This window comes from Meyerozyma guilliermondii, genomic scaffold (assembly GCF_000149425.1).
Source record: "Meyerozyma guilliermondii ATCC 6260 scaffold_2 genomic scaffold, whole genome shotgun sequence".
Classification (NCBI taxonomy): domain Eukaryota; kingdom Fungi; phylum Ascomycota; class Pichiomycetes; order Serinales; family Debaryomycetaceae; genus Meyerozyma; species Meyerozyma guilliermondii.
Genome location: NW_001809799.1, coordinates 1018602 through 1033391, shown reverse-complemented (window position 1 = coordinate 1033391; position 14790 = coordinate 1018602). Strand labels below are relative to the sequence as shown.

The following is a 14790-nucleotide window of genomic DNA, read 5'->3' as shown; positions in this document are numbered from 1 at the left end:
ATACAGTCCGAAACAAGATGCATAGCCCCATCATGATGAATCTCAATGCATTGTTGTTATCCTGCTTCGACACTAACGAATCCACGGCTCGTCCTCGGAATCTTCAGCAGCACTTTCCATGCGTACTTCATCGCTTTGATTGTCACTGACGTCATGGTCGCTGCCACGAGAGTGCTCGTAGGCATCAGCATACTCTTCATCCGATCCGTAGCCAAAACCTTCGCCTCCTCTATTTACATCTGGCCGATGAGTATGTCCTGAGGTAGCCGCCGGTAAACTCTTGTAGGAACTTTTTTCAGAGGCCAGCTTGGTGCCGTTGTTGACTTTTACCAGCTGGAGCTGAAATTGAGCAGTCTTGACCTTTTCAAGCAAATCATTGCTGACAAAATCGTCAAATCTCTGCCCAGGAGAAACAGATCGGCCTGCTGAATTTCCACCATTAGCATCTTTTGCCTTCTTAGTCCCGCGAGTCAAACTGTCGTTTAGCATTTCAAGTGCCTTAGCAAATCCAAATCGTCTGAGATAGCGAGCTCGCTGAAGCGGAGAACTCATGACATGCTGATTGCTGTTGCTATCCTTCGGTTTACCCTCTTCTGTATCATCGACATCTATCTCTATTGTGTCGATTGGGGCTGCCGCTCCGCCTCCATGTCTTCCACCTTGAACTGTATCGTATAGCCTGTAAGAAGTTTCCGAAGGGTATTGATAGCCCACCATATCATCTTTCCAGGTCAAATTGATTATGATCCATACTATCAGGAGCTTGATAGAATTCAAACCATTACTTATGGCTACCCTTGTGTTCAAATCAAGATCACCTTCAGCGTCGGTATTGACATATAGTTTCAAGAACCGCAACCATATGTGCAACAACTCATCACGAGGAAGATCATAGCCAACGAAGCTTTCCATATTAGTGAAGCGATGGTCTTCAATGTAATTGACAGCTAAAAGAAGGGAGACATAATCTCCATCGTTCATCCGGCTCAATAATACCTCGTCGTTCTTAAAATCGTCTCCATCTCCAGCATTAGGATCGAAAAGGTCGTAGTTCACAATATTTCGTATTAAGTATTCGGTCCAATCACGAGGAGCTCCAGACAGTGAAGGAATCGAGGTCAAGTAATCTCTCTCAAATACCTCTGTTAGGTGCTCACTGAAATGGGGAGAGCCAGCGGTCAAATTTCTCAAGATGTCAAAGGCCACAATCTTTTGCTTTAATAACAATTGTCTCACTTCTGCAGATATTTTCTTGTTCTTCCATTCGTTGGTTACTCCAATGAGTGTTTTATCAAAGATGGTGGAAAGCTTAAAATAAGACAACATCTCAATCTTGTTTTCTTGATTTTCGTTGTACATGTAGTTCTTGATGATCTGCAAAACGTTCAACTGAATTGTTTCCATTTGCAAAATGTTCTCTTCGCCCTCCAAGTCATCTCCAGACAGAGACTCAACACTGTGCAGAGTGGCTCGAGTGTAAATGTACTCTAGGTGCTCAATAAATTCTTGGTCGTTAACAATATCATATCTGAAAGAGCTGAAATCGAGCACAAAGTTTGCAATGATGCCCAAGACAATAGACTTGTTTAGCATTTGAATCTTTCGACAAGAGCGCATGAAACTCACAGGTGAACTCATACGAGAATACAGCTCCATCAAATCGCCGCCAGCTTCTGTGTCACGAAGAGAAAACAAAATGTTCGAAATTAAGCCCCCTGAATGATGGGGAGTGTCGAATCTATCAATGAAAGGATCGGAGTTCCTTTGGGGCTTGGAACCTATAAGGCTGATGAGAGCGTTGCATTCGACGAAGAAAGTCCTGAGGAGCGAAACCGATCTAGATAAGGACCTGATAAGGTAAAAATTGTTAGTGAAGCATGAACTAGCTAACAACCTGGTTATTATACCCATATTGTTTCCGAAAAATGGAAGATCAGGACCCTGGATGCAATTGTTGCTGTCTTGTGAGTTCATGACTGAGTGTACTAGATGGAACTGAAGCAAAAGAAACCTAAAGTTGTCCACTGTCTCGAATAAGAGCTTTGGAAGGATCTGGCTCTTCTGCTTCTCATCATTACCATAACTGAGAACTCTTTCTCTGTGTTCTTCTTTTTCACTAGTGAAAACACTCAAAAAAAGTAAAAAGTCTGAAATCTCTTGAACGTTGGTTGAATCAAGCTCCAAAAATGGCGAAAAATCCACTATCTTTGTTCCGCCATTAGACTTCTTTTTAAGGCTAGAGAAGAGCTTGAACGTTTGATTACTGACATAATTTGCCTCAAGCTTTTTCATGATTTCAATATCCAAGCTGGTCTTTCGAATATCGTCAGTTACACGCGGGTACTGGAGGCATATGTTGGACAATATTCTTGTCGGGGACAACAAATAGAGGCGCTTGATATTAGAACTGACAGATTCATGAATCAGCATTTCTGTGGCCTTGGGAACGATTAACTCAAAAGATTCAACCCGGCCATGAAGTTCTCCGCTAGATTGGTGTGCTTCCTGAGCCTTCACCAAGAAGAAATACAAGTTTAATGATGCAAGAACCGAGGCATGATCACTGGATTTGATGCATACCAGCAAGAATTTGAAGATATTGGGCAAAAGAGGAAAGACCATATCTAGCCCACCGGGCAGAAAGCTTTTGGACTCAAAGAAACCGAATATTTGAGCAGCGCAAGTCGTGATAGACGAAAGCGACGTGGAATCCCGAGCCTTTTCGGAATCAACCGAACATTGTTTGCCCAAGCGAACCAACAAAGTATTTAGTAGAACTGCTACTAAGTGGAAATCGGTGGAGGATATCGTGAAGGTGGCCAAGCACAGGGGTACTAGTTGAAGGATGCTATCGAAATAGCTGGACGTGTCAGTCCAAGAGTCCATGGCAGTCAATGCAGAAGAGAGAATGTACCTCCATAATGGTTGGGAATATTCATGAGGGCCTGCGCCTGTTAAGTTGGCAAGTATCATTAGAATTTCAAGGGAGCTGATTGCACATGTTTCTATGGTTTTCATGTGTGCATCATTGATCATGTTATTGGAGCTGGCGAGCGCCTTGATGTGGAAATTGAGGAATTCCATCAATGACGAGCTAAGTGGTTTTACCACATCTGGTGAGAATTCCAAGGGAAGCATTTGAAGTTGTTTTAATTCCAGAATAAAAGATACCAAAATTTGAATGACAACCACATTCTCCTCTACCTGCTGTAGTATTTCAAAGTTTCCCTCACCGCCAATAGCCCTGGTGCTGGTGGTTAGGCTGTGAACTGACTCCCGAAATGTGTCTACTAGTTGCAGAGTAAGTCTAGTATCGCTCAATACGCGAAACTTTAGATCCCTATTTCCTATCAACGAGCTTCGCAAGTCCATAGCCGACACATCTTTCGACGCTAAATCTATTGGCATCGATGTAGTTTGTGGCGTTGACATGGTGACTGAATGTGGATTGAGATGTTCTGTGCGCAATCCGGGGTGGTGATAGCGTACATGCAGTCGGAAGCCGATAACGGCACAATGGCTGAAGACTATAGCCAGAAGGACGAAACAGAGAATAAAGGGGTCCTTGACCCTGCAAAATACTCAATCTCCTATAATTCTAAATACTGGTCCATACATTCAGATTTGCAACTATCTTTTGCAACTACCTTGCGGTACACTTATATTTTACTTCGCCAGAATTTCTGGGCCTCTGCTGCTGGACGGCCATTCTTGATGTCCTCACTGACCTTCTGGTCGGCGGCGACTCTCTTGGGAATATACTCAAGTACTTTTTCCACATCAATGTGTTCCGTTTCATGGTTGACTGGAAGACGAACCACACCATTTTTATCAGCAATAATGTAGTCGTTTGGCTGGACAACTAAGACCGAATGCTCTTCTTCAATACTTGAAACCTTAATTTCTATGGGCACATTAATTCCAACCACCTTCACCACAGGTCCTGGCGCCGTACTTCCTACGCCATAGGACCACACTGGATAACCCAATTCATTATGTTCATCCAAATCTCTGATTCTTCCAAGTACTACCGAGCCGCTAGCACCTCTGTACTTTGCCCTGGTCGACATGAGCCCGCCATAGAGTGCATTGTTCACCTTGACGAACGGTGAGTTTGTCGTCTGGCAACTGAGAGGAAGTCCCATTACCAACATGCTTCCCTCAGGAATTTCATCGATATACAGCGTTTTCACTGCTGGTCTCGGATCAGAAAGTGGAGCATAGAGAACAGTATAGGCAGTTCCTGCTGCTGAGTGGGTTTGATCAGTAGCCAACGCAGGTGATCTCTGAATAAGATTAGGAATGTAGCCTCCATTCTTGACCCCAAATTGAACCAATGCGTCTGAAACGTCACATGGGGTATACTTTGAAAGAATTGATATAATGTCCTTAGCCGCTTTCATACTTGTGAATCAATGAACCAACGTGAAAAGAGTCTCCGCAAACGGCGCCGCATCGGCACCAGAAAACCGCACTATATACAAGAAAACACCAATCACCGACCTCTTACTCATCCATACCGAGCCTGCTCTTGAGTTTTTCGACTCTCTGTTGGTCCATTTTTTCGCCCACCTCTCCAGCTCCGTCGTAGTCTAATAAAGTCCTTTCTGGTTCACCTACGGCCGGAGCAATTTCACCCTCTTTATCTTCCTTTGGTTCAATATAAACAGTAGATGCAACTCTAAACCGTTCTAAACCACTGAGAAAGCCAGGAGCAAGCTGATAGTCCTCCAAAATCATGGATTTGGTCGTCCGGGGATCTTCGAGATCTTTCAATATTGCTCCCAATGTTCTTGGATGAATCATGGTACGTTCGACCGAACCACCACCGTTGGCTCCGCCGCTCATCATGGGTCCTTGTGGATCTTTTTGCTGTTCGAGCTCTTTTTGGCCCTTTTGAAAGAGACTTTTGCGGAATTGGAGTTGCTTTAATGCCATTGAATCTGGTCTGGACCTTGCTGTTTGCGACGTAGAATGAACTTGCTTTCCAAGCTGGGTTATAGAATCAATGAAATACTTCTCCTGCTCTGGTGACACTTGAGGGTCATACCCATCTTTGCCTTCCGGAACGTTATTCGAACTTGTTGCAATGTCTGTTCGACGACCCGAACTTCCGAAACTTTGAGTGTTATTTTGCGATAATTGACTATGCAGCTGTGTGCTTCCGCCTTCTGACGTCTCTTTCTTTGAAGTTTCATCATTCTTCAGGTGTCCTTCTTGCTTGGGATCCAAAAATGCTTGTCTTTGCATTTCCTCTTGCGAGTGCTTTTCATAGCTGTTTTTTAATGATTGAGTTGGAAGTTGATTAACTATTGAAGATTTCTTCGCATTCACTGCCTTAGAGGCGGTTTCAGGCAACCTTCTCGTAGATACTCTGGAACCCATAATGTGAATGTAGCTGAGTATCGAAAATAAGTCCTATGTATTAGATTTTTTCGTTATCGCGCTGAAGCAAAGATGAGATGATTCAAGATTTGAAAGTACTATTTAACATTTGAAACCCAACATTATCGTCGTATACCAAAAAACTGATGTCAAATATATAGTATTTGGACCATTGGCTCTCTACTCATCTAGTTGCCTACACACTTATATTTCATCTCATGTAATGTACATATATGCTATAGAGATGCTGAATCTAGACATCGATGCCAAAGGATATGACAAGAAAAGAGCTTTAATTCTTCTCTTTCTTCTCCTTCTTATCCTTTTTATCTTTCTTTTCCTTCTTTTCCTTCTTTTCTTTCTTTTCCTTCTTCTCTTTCTTGTCTTTCTTTTCCTTCTTCTCCTTTTCGCCGCTTTCACTTTCAGTCTTTCTCTTTTTATGGGTCCCGTTCTCAGAGTGAGATGCTGTCCGTTTCGGAGCCCGTGCCTCCTCAAAGTCGCTGGCTCCGTAACCAGTAGGATAATGCTTCATCACCAAACCGTCAATCTTCTCCACATCTTTTCTTGGAATGACAACTTTTTCATAGTTAATATCAGGAATAGCAATCTTCTCACTAATGTTGTAGAATCTGTCTATTGTTTTTTCCACAGGCTCCAATTGGTTCTCCCCTTTATGGCCCAATATAGAGTACTTGTGTGCCTCGCTTTCTGCTGCAAATGATTCTTCATAAAGTTGAAAAGACCGGTTCTCAACCTTGAATGTGGCAGCAGAGGTATTGAGTCCATTTTTAGATGTCAAACCAAACGATACCGGTAAAGTCTGCAATTTTTCAATGGGAAAGCCCTTTGGGGTCTTTATCAACCATATTTCTCGATTGTCCCGAGGCTCGAACTTGGACCTTAAATCGTATTTGTGGTAATTCTTGGGTGCTACATAAGTCTCTTCTTCACCCTCCAGGTCTGAACCCGAGTCATTGACGTACTTATCTGACTTTGTAGCCGACATTGACATCTCCAGATATCGAATTTTTTTGGTGATGAGCAGAACTCACACCCATGCACCCACACAAAGTGACGACTACAAAGTTGCAAAATTAACGGATATTCAATATTTCCTTCTATAGAGGCGTACGAAAGATAAAAACGTGGAAAGAACTTGCTAGAGATCAACTGATCACTTCATGAAGAATGGAAGACTTCTTTTTCTTTTTTTGAAAGGCAATGTGCTGTTGCGAGTATTGGTGGAGCTATCATAATTAAGCGTAGCGTCGATTTGCACCAAGAGAGAAATGTCGTAGCCAGTAGCATTCCTTGGACATCTGGTTTTGTTAAGATTATTAGCGTAGATTTCGTATTCTCCCCGGTAATTTGTTAATGGGCAAGCCTTAAAGTGAGTGGAGTTTTTGTAGGTAAGAAGCGATCTTCTGACTCCAAAGTGTGTAGTCGACTGGTTGGCTCTGGTGGTGGTGGTCAACTTGTTGTTTTTATCGACGCGAACATTCACGTTCGAAGGTGGAACTGAAGAGGTGGAATTTGTGTTATTGGAATTTCCGGTAGCGCCGGGGATGTTCAACACATATCCGTTGTTAGCCTTGATTCTGCCGAAAAAGGCTTTGTCGTCCGCATGGAGGAGCAAATCTGTGCCATCATATTTAACCAAATTGTACTGAAAAACTGATCCATTATGGAGTGCAATCATCGAGAACATGGGCGAAGTAGGTTGATAGAACCTCTTTGGAAGTGCTAACGCACACACATGGCCTACAAATATGAAAAAGAATAATGCTGCAAATTTCATATTTGGGATGGTTTGGTGCCGGTTTACAATTTATATATCGTCTGCAAAACCGGAGCGGCCATCCGTCAATGACGGCCAAAGAGTGATGATTGCCGCATTTGGACGCACCTTGCTGCACGTAATTTGCCTAATGCGGCAATGGTTGCGTTCGAATGGCCTAACGTTAAAAATAGACACCAGAGATCGGGACATTTTTATTCCTAAATGAGTATGTGCTCAAAATTTTAATAGCAACTGCGCCAGGGGTGCCTAGCCTTATACTCAAAAGACAAGGACCACTATGGTATTATAGTAGTCTGCCGTCTAAGTGGCTGTATGAAGTTGGAGAAGCTAAAGAGTAAATGTCATTCTTTCAATAGAGTGATTATGGCCGTTCATATATCCGATTCGTTTTAGATCACTGGATCATTAGGGTTTCCATTTGAGGTTCCATGCGCGATGATTGCGCTTTCTGCGGTTCTACGGTTTTATTGTTCGGGCCGAAAATACCTGTGTATTACAAGGCACAGCTATGGAATGTATGACAGCAGCAACATACGTACATAGCCGTTGCATACACGAATACAGATGCAATAGACTAATCAAGCGAAAAAAAGCTTTTGCATTTGATTCCATAGCCCCTGCCATCAGCAGTGTGACGTCATACTGCACGTGACCAAACCCTAGCGGTTCGATCTATTCATTGCTTGTCGAGATTCGATTTCTAGACTCGATGTATGGGTGTGATGTCTATGACATTAATATATAAAACATTGGAAGCCTATCTATAAGTAATGACCATATCTAATGTGTAGAACCTACTGGGTTTACAATTCAATGGCCTTTGGACAACCCAAAGCTTGCTTCAAGGAGCCGTAGATGGTGAATTGCAAAGAAGTCAAAGTACCGACCATGACCAATCTGGTTGGCAAACCGGCGAAAGAACCGGTGAAACCCAATTGCTTGGCCAATTGAACCAACAAACCGACAGTAGATTGACCTGGAGCCTTCTTGGTCTTGTTAACCTTGGACAACAAAGTGTCAGCAGGTTGAGAAACAATAGCAGCAGCACATCCGGCAATAACACCGGCACCCAAGTTGATGGTGGTCAAAGTGGATTGAGACAATTCCGATTTAGGAGTCTTGACGAATCCGAAAATAGCCTCAGCAGCTCTTTCGAAAACCAAAAACTTGGCAATGTTGTAAGGAATTTGCTTGAACAAGATTGGAGTGAAACCGTTGTAGAACGATCCAGCACCTTCTTCCTTCAAGATTCTGGAGAAACCAGAAACCAATCCGTTAGCAAAGGTTGGTTGAGACACCAATCTGATACGGGTAGCCTCCAATGGACACAAAGCAATGTCAGCGAAGAACTCAGCAAGAGCAGCAGATCCAATGTAAATGGAGTTCTTGTAGTTCTTGGCCTTTTCGTAACCCAAAAATTCAATGAATTGCTTCTTAAATAATTCGTAACCTCCAAACTTGAAAGCACCTTGCATCGAGTAACCAAGAATGGTTGGTCCCAAACCAGTCAATAAGGCGCCAGCACCCTCTGTGCTCACAACTTGTCTGAACGATCCAAGCATACCCTTGTTGTACACGGTTGGTTCCAATTGAATTCTGGTTTTGACGACATCAATTGGAGTCATGGCACCATGGGTGACACCACAACCGACGGCACCAGCGGCGGCGAATGAAGCGTAGTCCTTGACGCTGAATGCAGGCAATGGGGAAGATGATTGAGTGGCCATTATGCGAGTAAACTAATTAGAAATGCGAAGTTCGCAGTATTTATTCAAAAGATTTTCACCGATCGGGGCATTTCTTTTTTGGCCCCGGAACTTACCGGAGCTGTGATTGGCCGACGCCAAGACCCATGCAGGATCTCGGTGCAGCGGACGACAACACACGGAGATAACGTCGGCCCCCGTGCTCGCTCACGTGCACCGATTTTTGCAACATCTTGATTAGGTATTTGATGTCACTTGATTCAATGCATTCAACGCACCCCGTATTGCTCTTCTTGTCGCTCTGGATTTGTTGGAGTCTTGGCACTGTGCTAGAACTATACCGTTCACCGTAATGGTAACTTTGAACTGTGACCCAATTTCTTCGTAGTTATATTCCGGTGTGAGATTATTTGCAGCTAGAGTTGTTTGAAGACTGTTCTTTAAAACCAAGTCTGAGTTTTGAGCTTCCTGTCCGGATTGGTTTGGTGTCATGTTGGGAACCCCTGGCAAGGATAATGGTTGATTGGGGATAGTGGGAGACCGATAAGAATTGGGTGCAACCAGAGGAATGGCTGGAAGCGACGATGGAATCGTAGGATGTCCTTGATGAAAAAGTCCTTGCAGTTGTGTCTGACCAGCCTGGAAATGCGGACTGGCTTGTGAATAAGCCAAGGAATTGACCAAAGAATTGACCTGAGAATTAACCAGCAGATTCATTGGATTAAGTGGCTGCGATTCATAAGCATCCTGACGCCGCGTTAGATTCAGCGCAGCGTTCACCTCCGGCACAGCGTGTGAATGAGGCGATTGCGGCTTTGACTGCAATCTTGGTGCTTGATCTATCGCCGGAATATTAAGAACACTTTCCATGGTTTCGGGCTCAAGCAGCGGCGAGTATGGCGGCTCCTGTTCTGGAGAAGTTGGTTCCTTTTGCTCCTTGTGATGCTTTTCATCGCTAGGTTTGCACTCTAGCTCAGGCTCCAAAAGGGCGTCAAGAAGTGCCTTATCGGCAAGCGCATTTTCCAGCGTCACAATCCTCGCCATCATTTTGTCCGAGTGAGATCCAATTCCAATCACGGTGTCTCTGTAATACGCTTTGAATGTAAAAGGGTCGTGACCACTCTGCTTGAACTTGAGATGAGGATCGAGGAGAAACTTGAGTTCTGAATATGCAAGTGGTCTGGCCGAATGCATATGCTCCGAATCAAATTCAGCGACAATTGGGTCGTAAAGTTTTTCGATCCAGAGACAAATTTCGTCCATAGAGTAGCCCTCCGAGAAAAGGGCTCCCAAGTATGCTAAAAATACTGTCAGCAACACTAACACCTTTCCCTCGTTACTGAGCTCTTTCGAGATATTATGCTTCAAATGCTGTGACAAGTTGTACCCCATGGCCATTTTGGTCAAAACCACAGACGAAGAGAGCCTTACCTTCATCAGCTCAATGTCCTCAGCCTGTGCTTTAGGGAACTTCTTGTCCAACAAATGTAAAAGGGCGACATTCAACAAACTTCGTCCATGAAGCACGAGCTTTTCATTATGTGCTTGGGCAAACTCTTCAGCACTATCGGCCTCTAAAAAGTCGGAAATTTGACGGTAGGATTTGTGAGTAAACACTCGTTTTCTGAGATTAGTATTCATGATCACTGGAAGTGTTGGAGGATAGGTTGCAATGAATTTTGCAACACTCTTTACCTTTTTCTTCAAGACACCCTTCTTCACCGCATCCGGCAACCCCTCGACTGTCGATTTCGGAACATAATCAAGCAAATATCCCACAAACCTGTCGGCTTTTGGTGCCTTAAAATTGATTTTCAGTAGCATCAATAAGAACGGTAAATTGCCGTTGGCATACAATGTGCGGAGCCTGACTGCTACTTTGAGTTGCGGCAGGGTAATAAGTGTTCGCAAGCGAGACTCCATGGGCCTGTGGTCGTGGTCCAATGGCTCGTCAAGTGCCGCTTGAAGCTGGTTATACTCTTCTACAGTTGGGGCCCGAGCAAGAATCAGTCCAAGTGTGGCCTGAAGTTGTGAAACATTGCCCTTGAGAGGATATAAATCCTCACACCAGGCAAGAAGGTCCTTACTCATTAGGAGTATGGTCCAACAAAATGAATCAGAAAAAAGAAAGAGAGATGGGTTAAAGACGGGTTTTGTCGAGAGAATGAACCTCAAAATTTCGTGAATCCCGGTACTGCATACAAGCGACTATTGTCAACTAGGTTCAATTTGGTCAGAGCAACGTAAATGAGTCAATTCGGGGGCTATTTGACGCCCAAGGTTGTTTAGCAGACCCTACAGAAATCAGTAAATTGACATGTCATTTTCCGCCGCAAAAGCTGTCACTAATTTCTTTTTCCGCACGGCTGCAAATTTCTCTCGCGAAGTTTTTTTTTAATCTTTTCTTCAGCAACCTTTTGTCCTTCAAAGACCCCCATTAATCAAGTCTAACTGGCTCCAATCTAGAGTGCTTCCGTGACAGATACACCGTTCAAGTAATAATTCTTCACTTTAAGGAATTATACTTGACTCATACTAATATATAAATTACAATGGCTTGCTGACGTTCTCCACTACTTGTTAATAATTGCATTTAAGAGAGATTTTCTCCATGTCTAGCGCCAACTACTTTGACGAAGACTTTGTTCCTGGAACAAGCAACATATACGTATCGAAAGAGACAAGTTCTGTCGATTCAAACTCAACCAGAAAGATCAAAAGAAGCAAGAATGGAGTTGTCTTACTTCCCCAGCCATCTGATTCGCCCAATGATCCTTTAAATTGGTCTTTTTCCAGAAAAACCTGGCATTTTGCTGTGCTTTCATTCATCACGGCGCTCACAGCTGCCACCTCTAACGATGCTGGTGCCGCTCAGGAGTCACTCAATTCTTTCTATGGCATCACTTATGACGCAATGAATACCGGAGCCGGTGTGTTGTTTCTTTTCATTGGTTGGTCTTGTATTTTCTTTGCCCCCGCCTCATCATTGTACGGGCGTCGGATCACGTACATCATCTGTTTATTGGCTGGCTGTTTAGGCTCCGTTTGGTTTGCATTGTCTAAGAAAACCGCCGACACGATCTGGTCCCAAGCATTCGTGGGAATGTCGGAGGCATGTGCAGAAGCACAGGTTCAACAGTCGCTTTCAGACATCTTTTTCCAGCACCAGTTAGGATCTGTCTTGACGGTTTACATTCTTGCAACTTCCGTGGGAACATTCCTCGGTCCACTTATCGCTCACTTGATTGCTCAATCACAGACTTTTAGATGGGTCGGTTGGTGGGGTGCCATCATATCCGCCGCAGCACTTCTTGTGGTGATATTTGGCTGCGAGGAAACCGTCTTCGACAGGTCAAAGTACTTTCCAGTTTATGAAGCCTCTAGCACCGACGACAAAGATTTGGTTCTTGATGATGAAAAGGGCGAGAAACACCCCTCCATCTCAAACGCAAACTACCCACCACGATGGTGGAAAGGGCCCAATGTTGAATCCTGAAGTAGTTCCAGATCCTTCTAGCATCCTACTGGGAAGAAGATTTGCATTATCACACCATCCCCTTACATTCAAAGGAATACGGGTTCCAGGCATTCCTGTAGAAGATTTGTCGTTTACTTCAAAGTATTTACCCTACCTGCCGTTTGGATCTCTGGTATTCTCTGGGGTTTACAGGACGCATACATGACGTTTTTCTTGACAACTCAAGACACCTACTTTTATGACGCTCCGTGGAACAAGAGTGAGACAGGTGTTGCAATCATGAACGTAGCCACCTTAATCGGGGCTATAATAGGATGCATAATGTCAGGTATCTTGTCCGACTATCACGTTTTGTGGCTAGCAAGGAGAAACAACGGAAGAATGGAGCCTGAGTTCAGATTATACCTTTTATTTATAACCCTCGTCATTTCTCCACTTGGATTAATTATGTTTGGTGTTGGAGCAGACAAGACTTGGCCTTGGCAAGCGGTCTACGTTGGCCTTGGATTCATCGGTGTTGGTTGGGGTTCAATTGGTGACACTGCTATGTCATATCTCATGGACGCTTATCCTGAAATTGTCATCCAAGGCATGGTTGGGGTTTCCATCATTAACAACACACTCGCATGTGTGTTCACGTTCGTTTGTTCATATTGGTTAGATGGTGCTGGAACTGCAAACACATACATTGTTCTAGCTGTGATTGATTTCGTGTCGATTGCGTTTATTGTTCCTACGTTGATCTGGGGAAAGTCCTGGAGAAGAAATACTAAGAAACTCTACGTCGAGTTGGTCGAACTCACCCAAGGTATGGGTTAATATAATTGATACTAATACATTTTTAACTCTACTCCATGGCAACATCGTCACCTTTTGGTTGGTCCTGGTCCTTGGATTTCCAGTATTCGTCCATTTCATTGTCAAGCTTTGCTTCAGTCTTGGCAGCTTCTGTAGACTTTCCACTCATATAGGCTTCAAGCTCAGAGTCCAAGTCATCAACCGACTTCTTTTGGGGCTTGGGCTTTGCAGCCGTACGTTGCTTTTGTGGCTTTTGTTGTCTCTGACCCTTGCTTGGTCTTATATCTCCGTTATTGGAAGACCTTGGAAGAGGTCTAGCAGCCGCCGTAATTCGGTCCGCCAAAGACACAGCATTTTCCACCACCAAAGTTTCTCCCATAGCCTTTCTGCCGTCATACTTTGATACAGCCAAGCCATTATTACGGGCATTATTGCTCTGGAAACAAACATAGGCAATTGACTCGTTTCTAGGATCAAACTTGACAAAGTCAACCGGGGCAACTGCTTCGAACAACTTTGAAAGATCTTGACCATCGAGATCTGGATGAATGTTTTTGACTCTGAGAAGCTGTCTCGACCCTGCAGCAGCTACGATTTGTCTTGGGATGCCAGCATCATGCCTTGGTGGCCGAGACTCGCGATTCTAGTGTTAGTGTGACACTATTTTATGGAAGACATTTTGCTGACCATACATACTTTTCCAATGCGAGAGGTTAACGATTTTGGACCTCTGGGACCCCTTGGGGCTCTAGGACCTCGTCCTTCACGTCTTGGTTGCGGAGTATCACCTATGATGCTATCTAATGACTTCTCCAATCCAGACATGCTCTAAAAATGTAATGATAATTTTCGCGATTTTATCTGAGATTACGTTACACAAAATCGAAGAACAAGGTATATTAAGACCGTTTTTTACCTACGGGTCTGAAGTCTGAATGTTCCTCATATCTGATACCAGTGAGCTTACCGTCTCCGTCGAAAACTTCCACTTTTTTCAAGAAATCAAGAGCAACAAGTTTGGGCCAATTGACAAATTGGTACCCGTTTCTATTGTAGTAAAGCAACACCCGGGCATTGATGTACATGCAACCACCAATAACCAACAAATTCTTCCAGTCTGCGATGGAGCCGCGAGGGAACCAGAATACAGCGAGCATAACCAAAATTGAGGTACCGAGAAAGTACGGCAACAATTGTACGTAGGCAGGGCGACGATCGATGAAGGGAGAATTTACCGAATCTTGGTAAGGCTTGTACTTACCCAAAATCAAATCGTAGGAATCCTGGCGGGTTCCATCGCTGCAATTGTTCTTATAGTATCGCGTAATCGAGTTCAAGAGATCATTGAAAGCTCCTTTCTTGGTCCGGTTACCAGTTCTTGTGAAATCTGTTTTGAGGGCACCAGTTCCAGAATAGGCACACGAAACTGCATTGGCATTGTCTGCCCAAAAGTTCATAAAGAAAAAGATTGAAGTGGCCGGTCGAGTAGCTCCTCATGGAGTTTGTGTTCAGATCAGAAAGATAATTGGGAGTTAGTCAATTGGGTTCTGAAGCACCCAGCGACCCAAGGTCGATTGCACCACATTGGTTCTATCCAAACAGTCCATACAATTTGTACGTAT

The 14790-nt window shown here is 43.9% G+C and overlaps 10 protein-coding genes across 10 annotated transcripts; 2 read left to right on the top strand and 8 right to left on the bottom strand. All coding sequences in view use genetic code 12, as the record gives it.

Annotated features, from left to right (window-relative positions):
• Positions 1–72: 72 nt before the first annotated feature.
• Positions 73–3432, bottom strand: PGUG_01777 (uncharacterized protein; the record flags this gene model as incomplete). Its single annotated transcript, XM_001486056.1, has 1 exon — positions 73–3432. One exon carries the CDS (start codon positions 3430–3432, stop codon positions 73–75), a length of 3360 nt encoding a protein of 1119 aa, XP_001486106.2.
• Positions 3433–3659: 227 nt separating this feature from the next.
• On the bottom strand, positions 3660–4403 carry PGUG_01776 (bifunctional 4-hydroxy-4-methyl-2-oxoglutarate aldolase/oxaloacetate decarboxylase; the record flags this gene model as incomplete). Its single annotated transcript, XM_001486055.1, has 1 exon — positions 3660–4403. One exon carries the CDS (start codon positions 4401–4403, stop codon positions 3660–3662), a length of 744 nt encoding a protein of 247 aa, XP_001486105.2.
• A 103-nt stretch (positions 4404–4506) lies between these two features.
• PGUG_01775 (uncharacterized protein) lies at positions 4507–5385 on the bottom strand (the record flags this gene model as incomplete). The annotated part of the gene is made up of 1 exon (XM_001486054.1): positions 4507–5385. The coding sequence occupies one exon, from the start codon at positions 5383–5385 to the stop codon at positions 4507–4509; it is 879 nt and encodes a 292-aa protein (XP_001486104.2).
• A 292-nt stretch (positions 5386–5677) lies between these two features.
• On the bottom strand, positions 5678–6397 carry RPA34 (DNA-directed RNA polymerase I subunit; the record flags this gene model as incomplete). The annotated part of the gene is made up of 1 exon (XM_001486053.1): positions 5678–6397. The coding sequence occupies one exon, from the start codon at positions 6395–6397 to the stop codon at positions 5678–5680; it is 720 nt and encodes a 239-aa protein (XP_001486103.2).
• A 162-nt stretch (positions 6398–6559) lies between these two features.
• PGUG_01773 (uncharacterized protein) lies at positions 6560–7183 on the bottom strand (the record flags this gene model as incomplete). Its single annotated transcript, XM_001486052.1, has 1 exon — positions 6560–7183. One exon carries the CDS (start codon positions 7181–7183, stop codon positions 6560–6562), a length of 624 nt encoding a protein of 207 aa, XP_001486102.1.
• Positions 7184–7989: 806 nt separating this feature from the next.
• On the bottom strand, positions 7990–8913 carry MIR1 (Mir1p; the record flags this gene model as incomplete). The annotated part of the gene is made up of 1 exon (XM_001486051.1): positions 7990–8913. One exon carries the CDS (start codon positions 8911–8913, stop codon positions 7990–7992), a length of 924 nt encoding a protein of 307 aa, XP_001486101.1.
• A 216-nt stretch (positions 8914–9129) lies between these two features.
• Positions 9130–10983, bottom strand: CDL1 (Cdl1p; the record flags this gene model as incomplete). The annotated part of the gene is made up of 1 exon (XM_001486050.1): positions 9130–10983. The coding sequence occupies one exon, from the start codon at positions 10981–10983 to the stop codon at positions 9130–9132; it is 1854 nt and encodes a 617-aa protein (XP_001486100.2).
• Positions 10984–11503: 520 nt separating this feature from the next.
• On the top strand, positions 11504–12388 carry PGUG_01770 (uncharacterized protein; the record flags this gene model as incomplete). The annotated part of the gene is made up of 1 exon (XM_001486049.1): positions 11504–12388. The coding sequence occupies one exon, from the start codon at positions 11504–11506 to the stop codon at positions 12386–12388; it is 885 nt and encodes a 294-aa protein (XP_001486099.1).
• Positions 12389–12571: 183 nt separating this feature from the next.
• On the top strand, positions 12572–13189 carry PGUG_01769 (uncharacterized protein; the record flags this gene model as incomplete). Its single annotated transcript, XM_001486048.1, has 1 exon — positions 12572–13189. The coding sequence occupies one exon, from the start codon at positions 12572–12574 to the stop codon at positions 13187–13189; it is 618 nt and encodes a 205-aa protein (XP_001486098.1).
• Positions 13190–14067: 878 nt separating this feature from the next.
• Positions 14068–14625, bottom strand: PGUG_01768 (uncharacterized protein; the record flags this gene model as incomplete). The annotated part of the gene is made up of 1 exon (XM_001486047.1): positions 14068–14625. The coding sequence occupies one exon, from the start codon at positions 14623–14625 to the stop codon at positions 14068–14070; it is 558 nt and encodes a 185-aa protein (XP_001486097.1).
• Between the last annotated feature and the right edge of the window lie 165 nt (positions 14626–14790).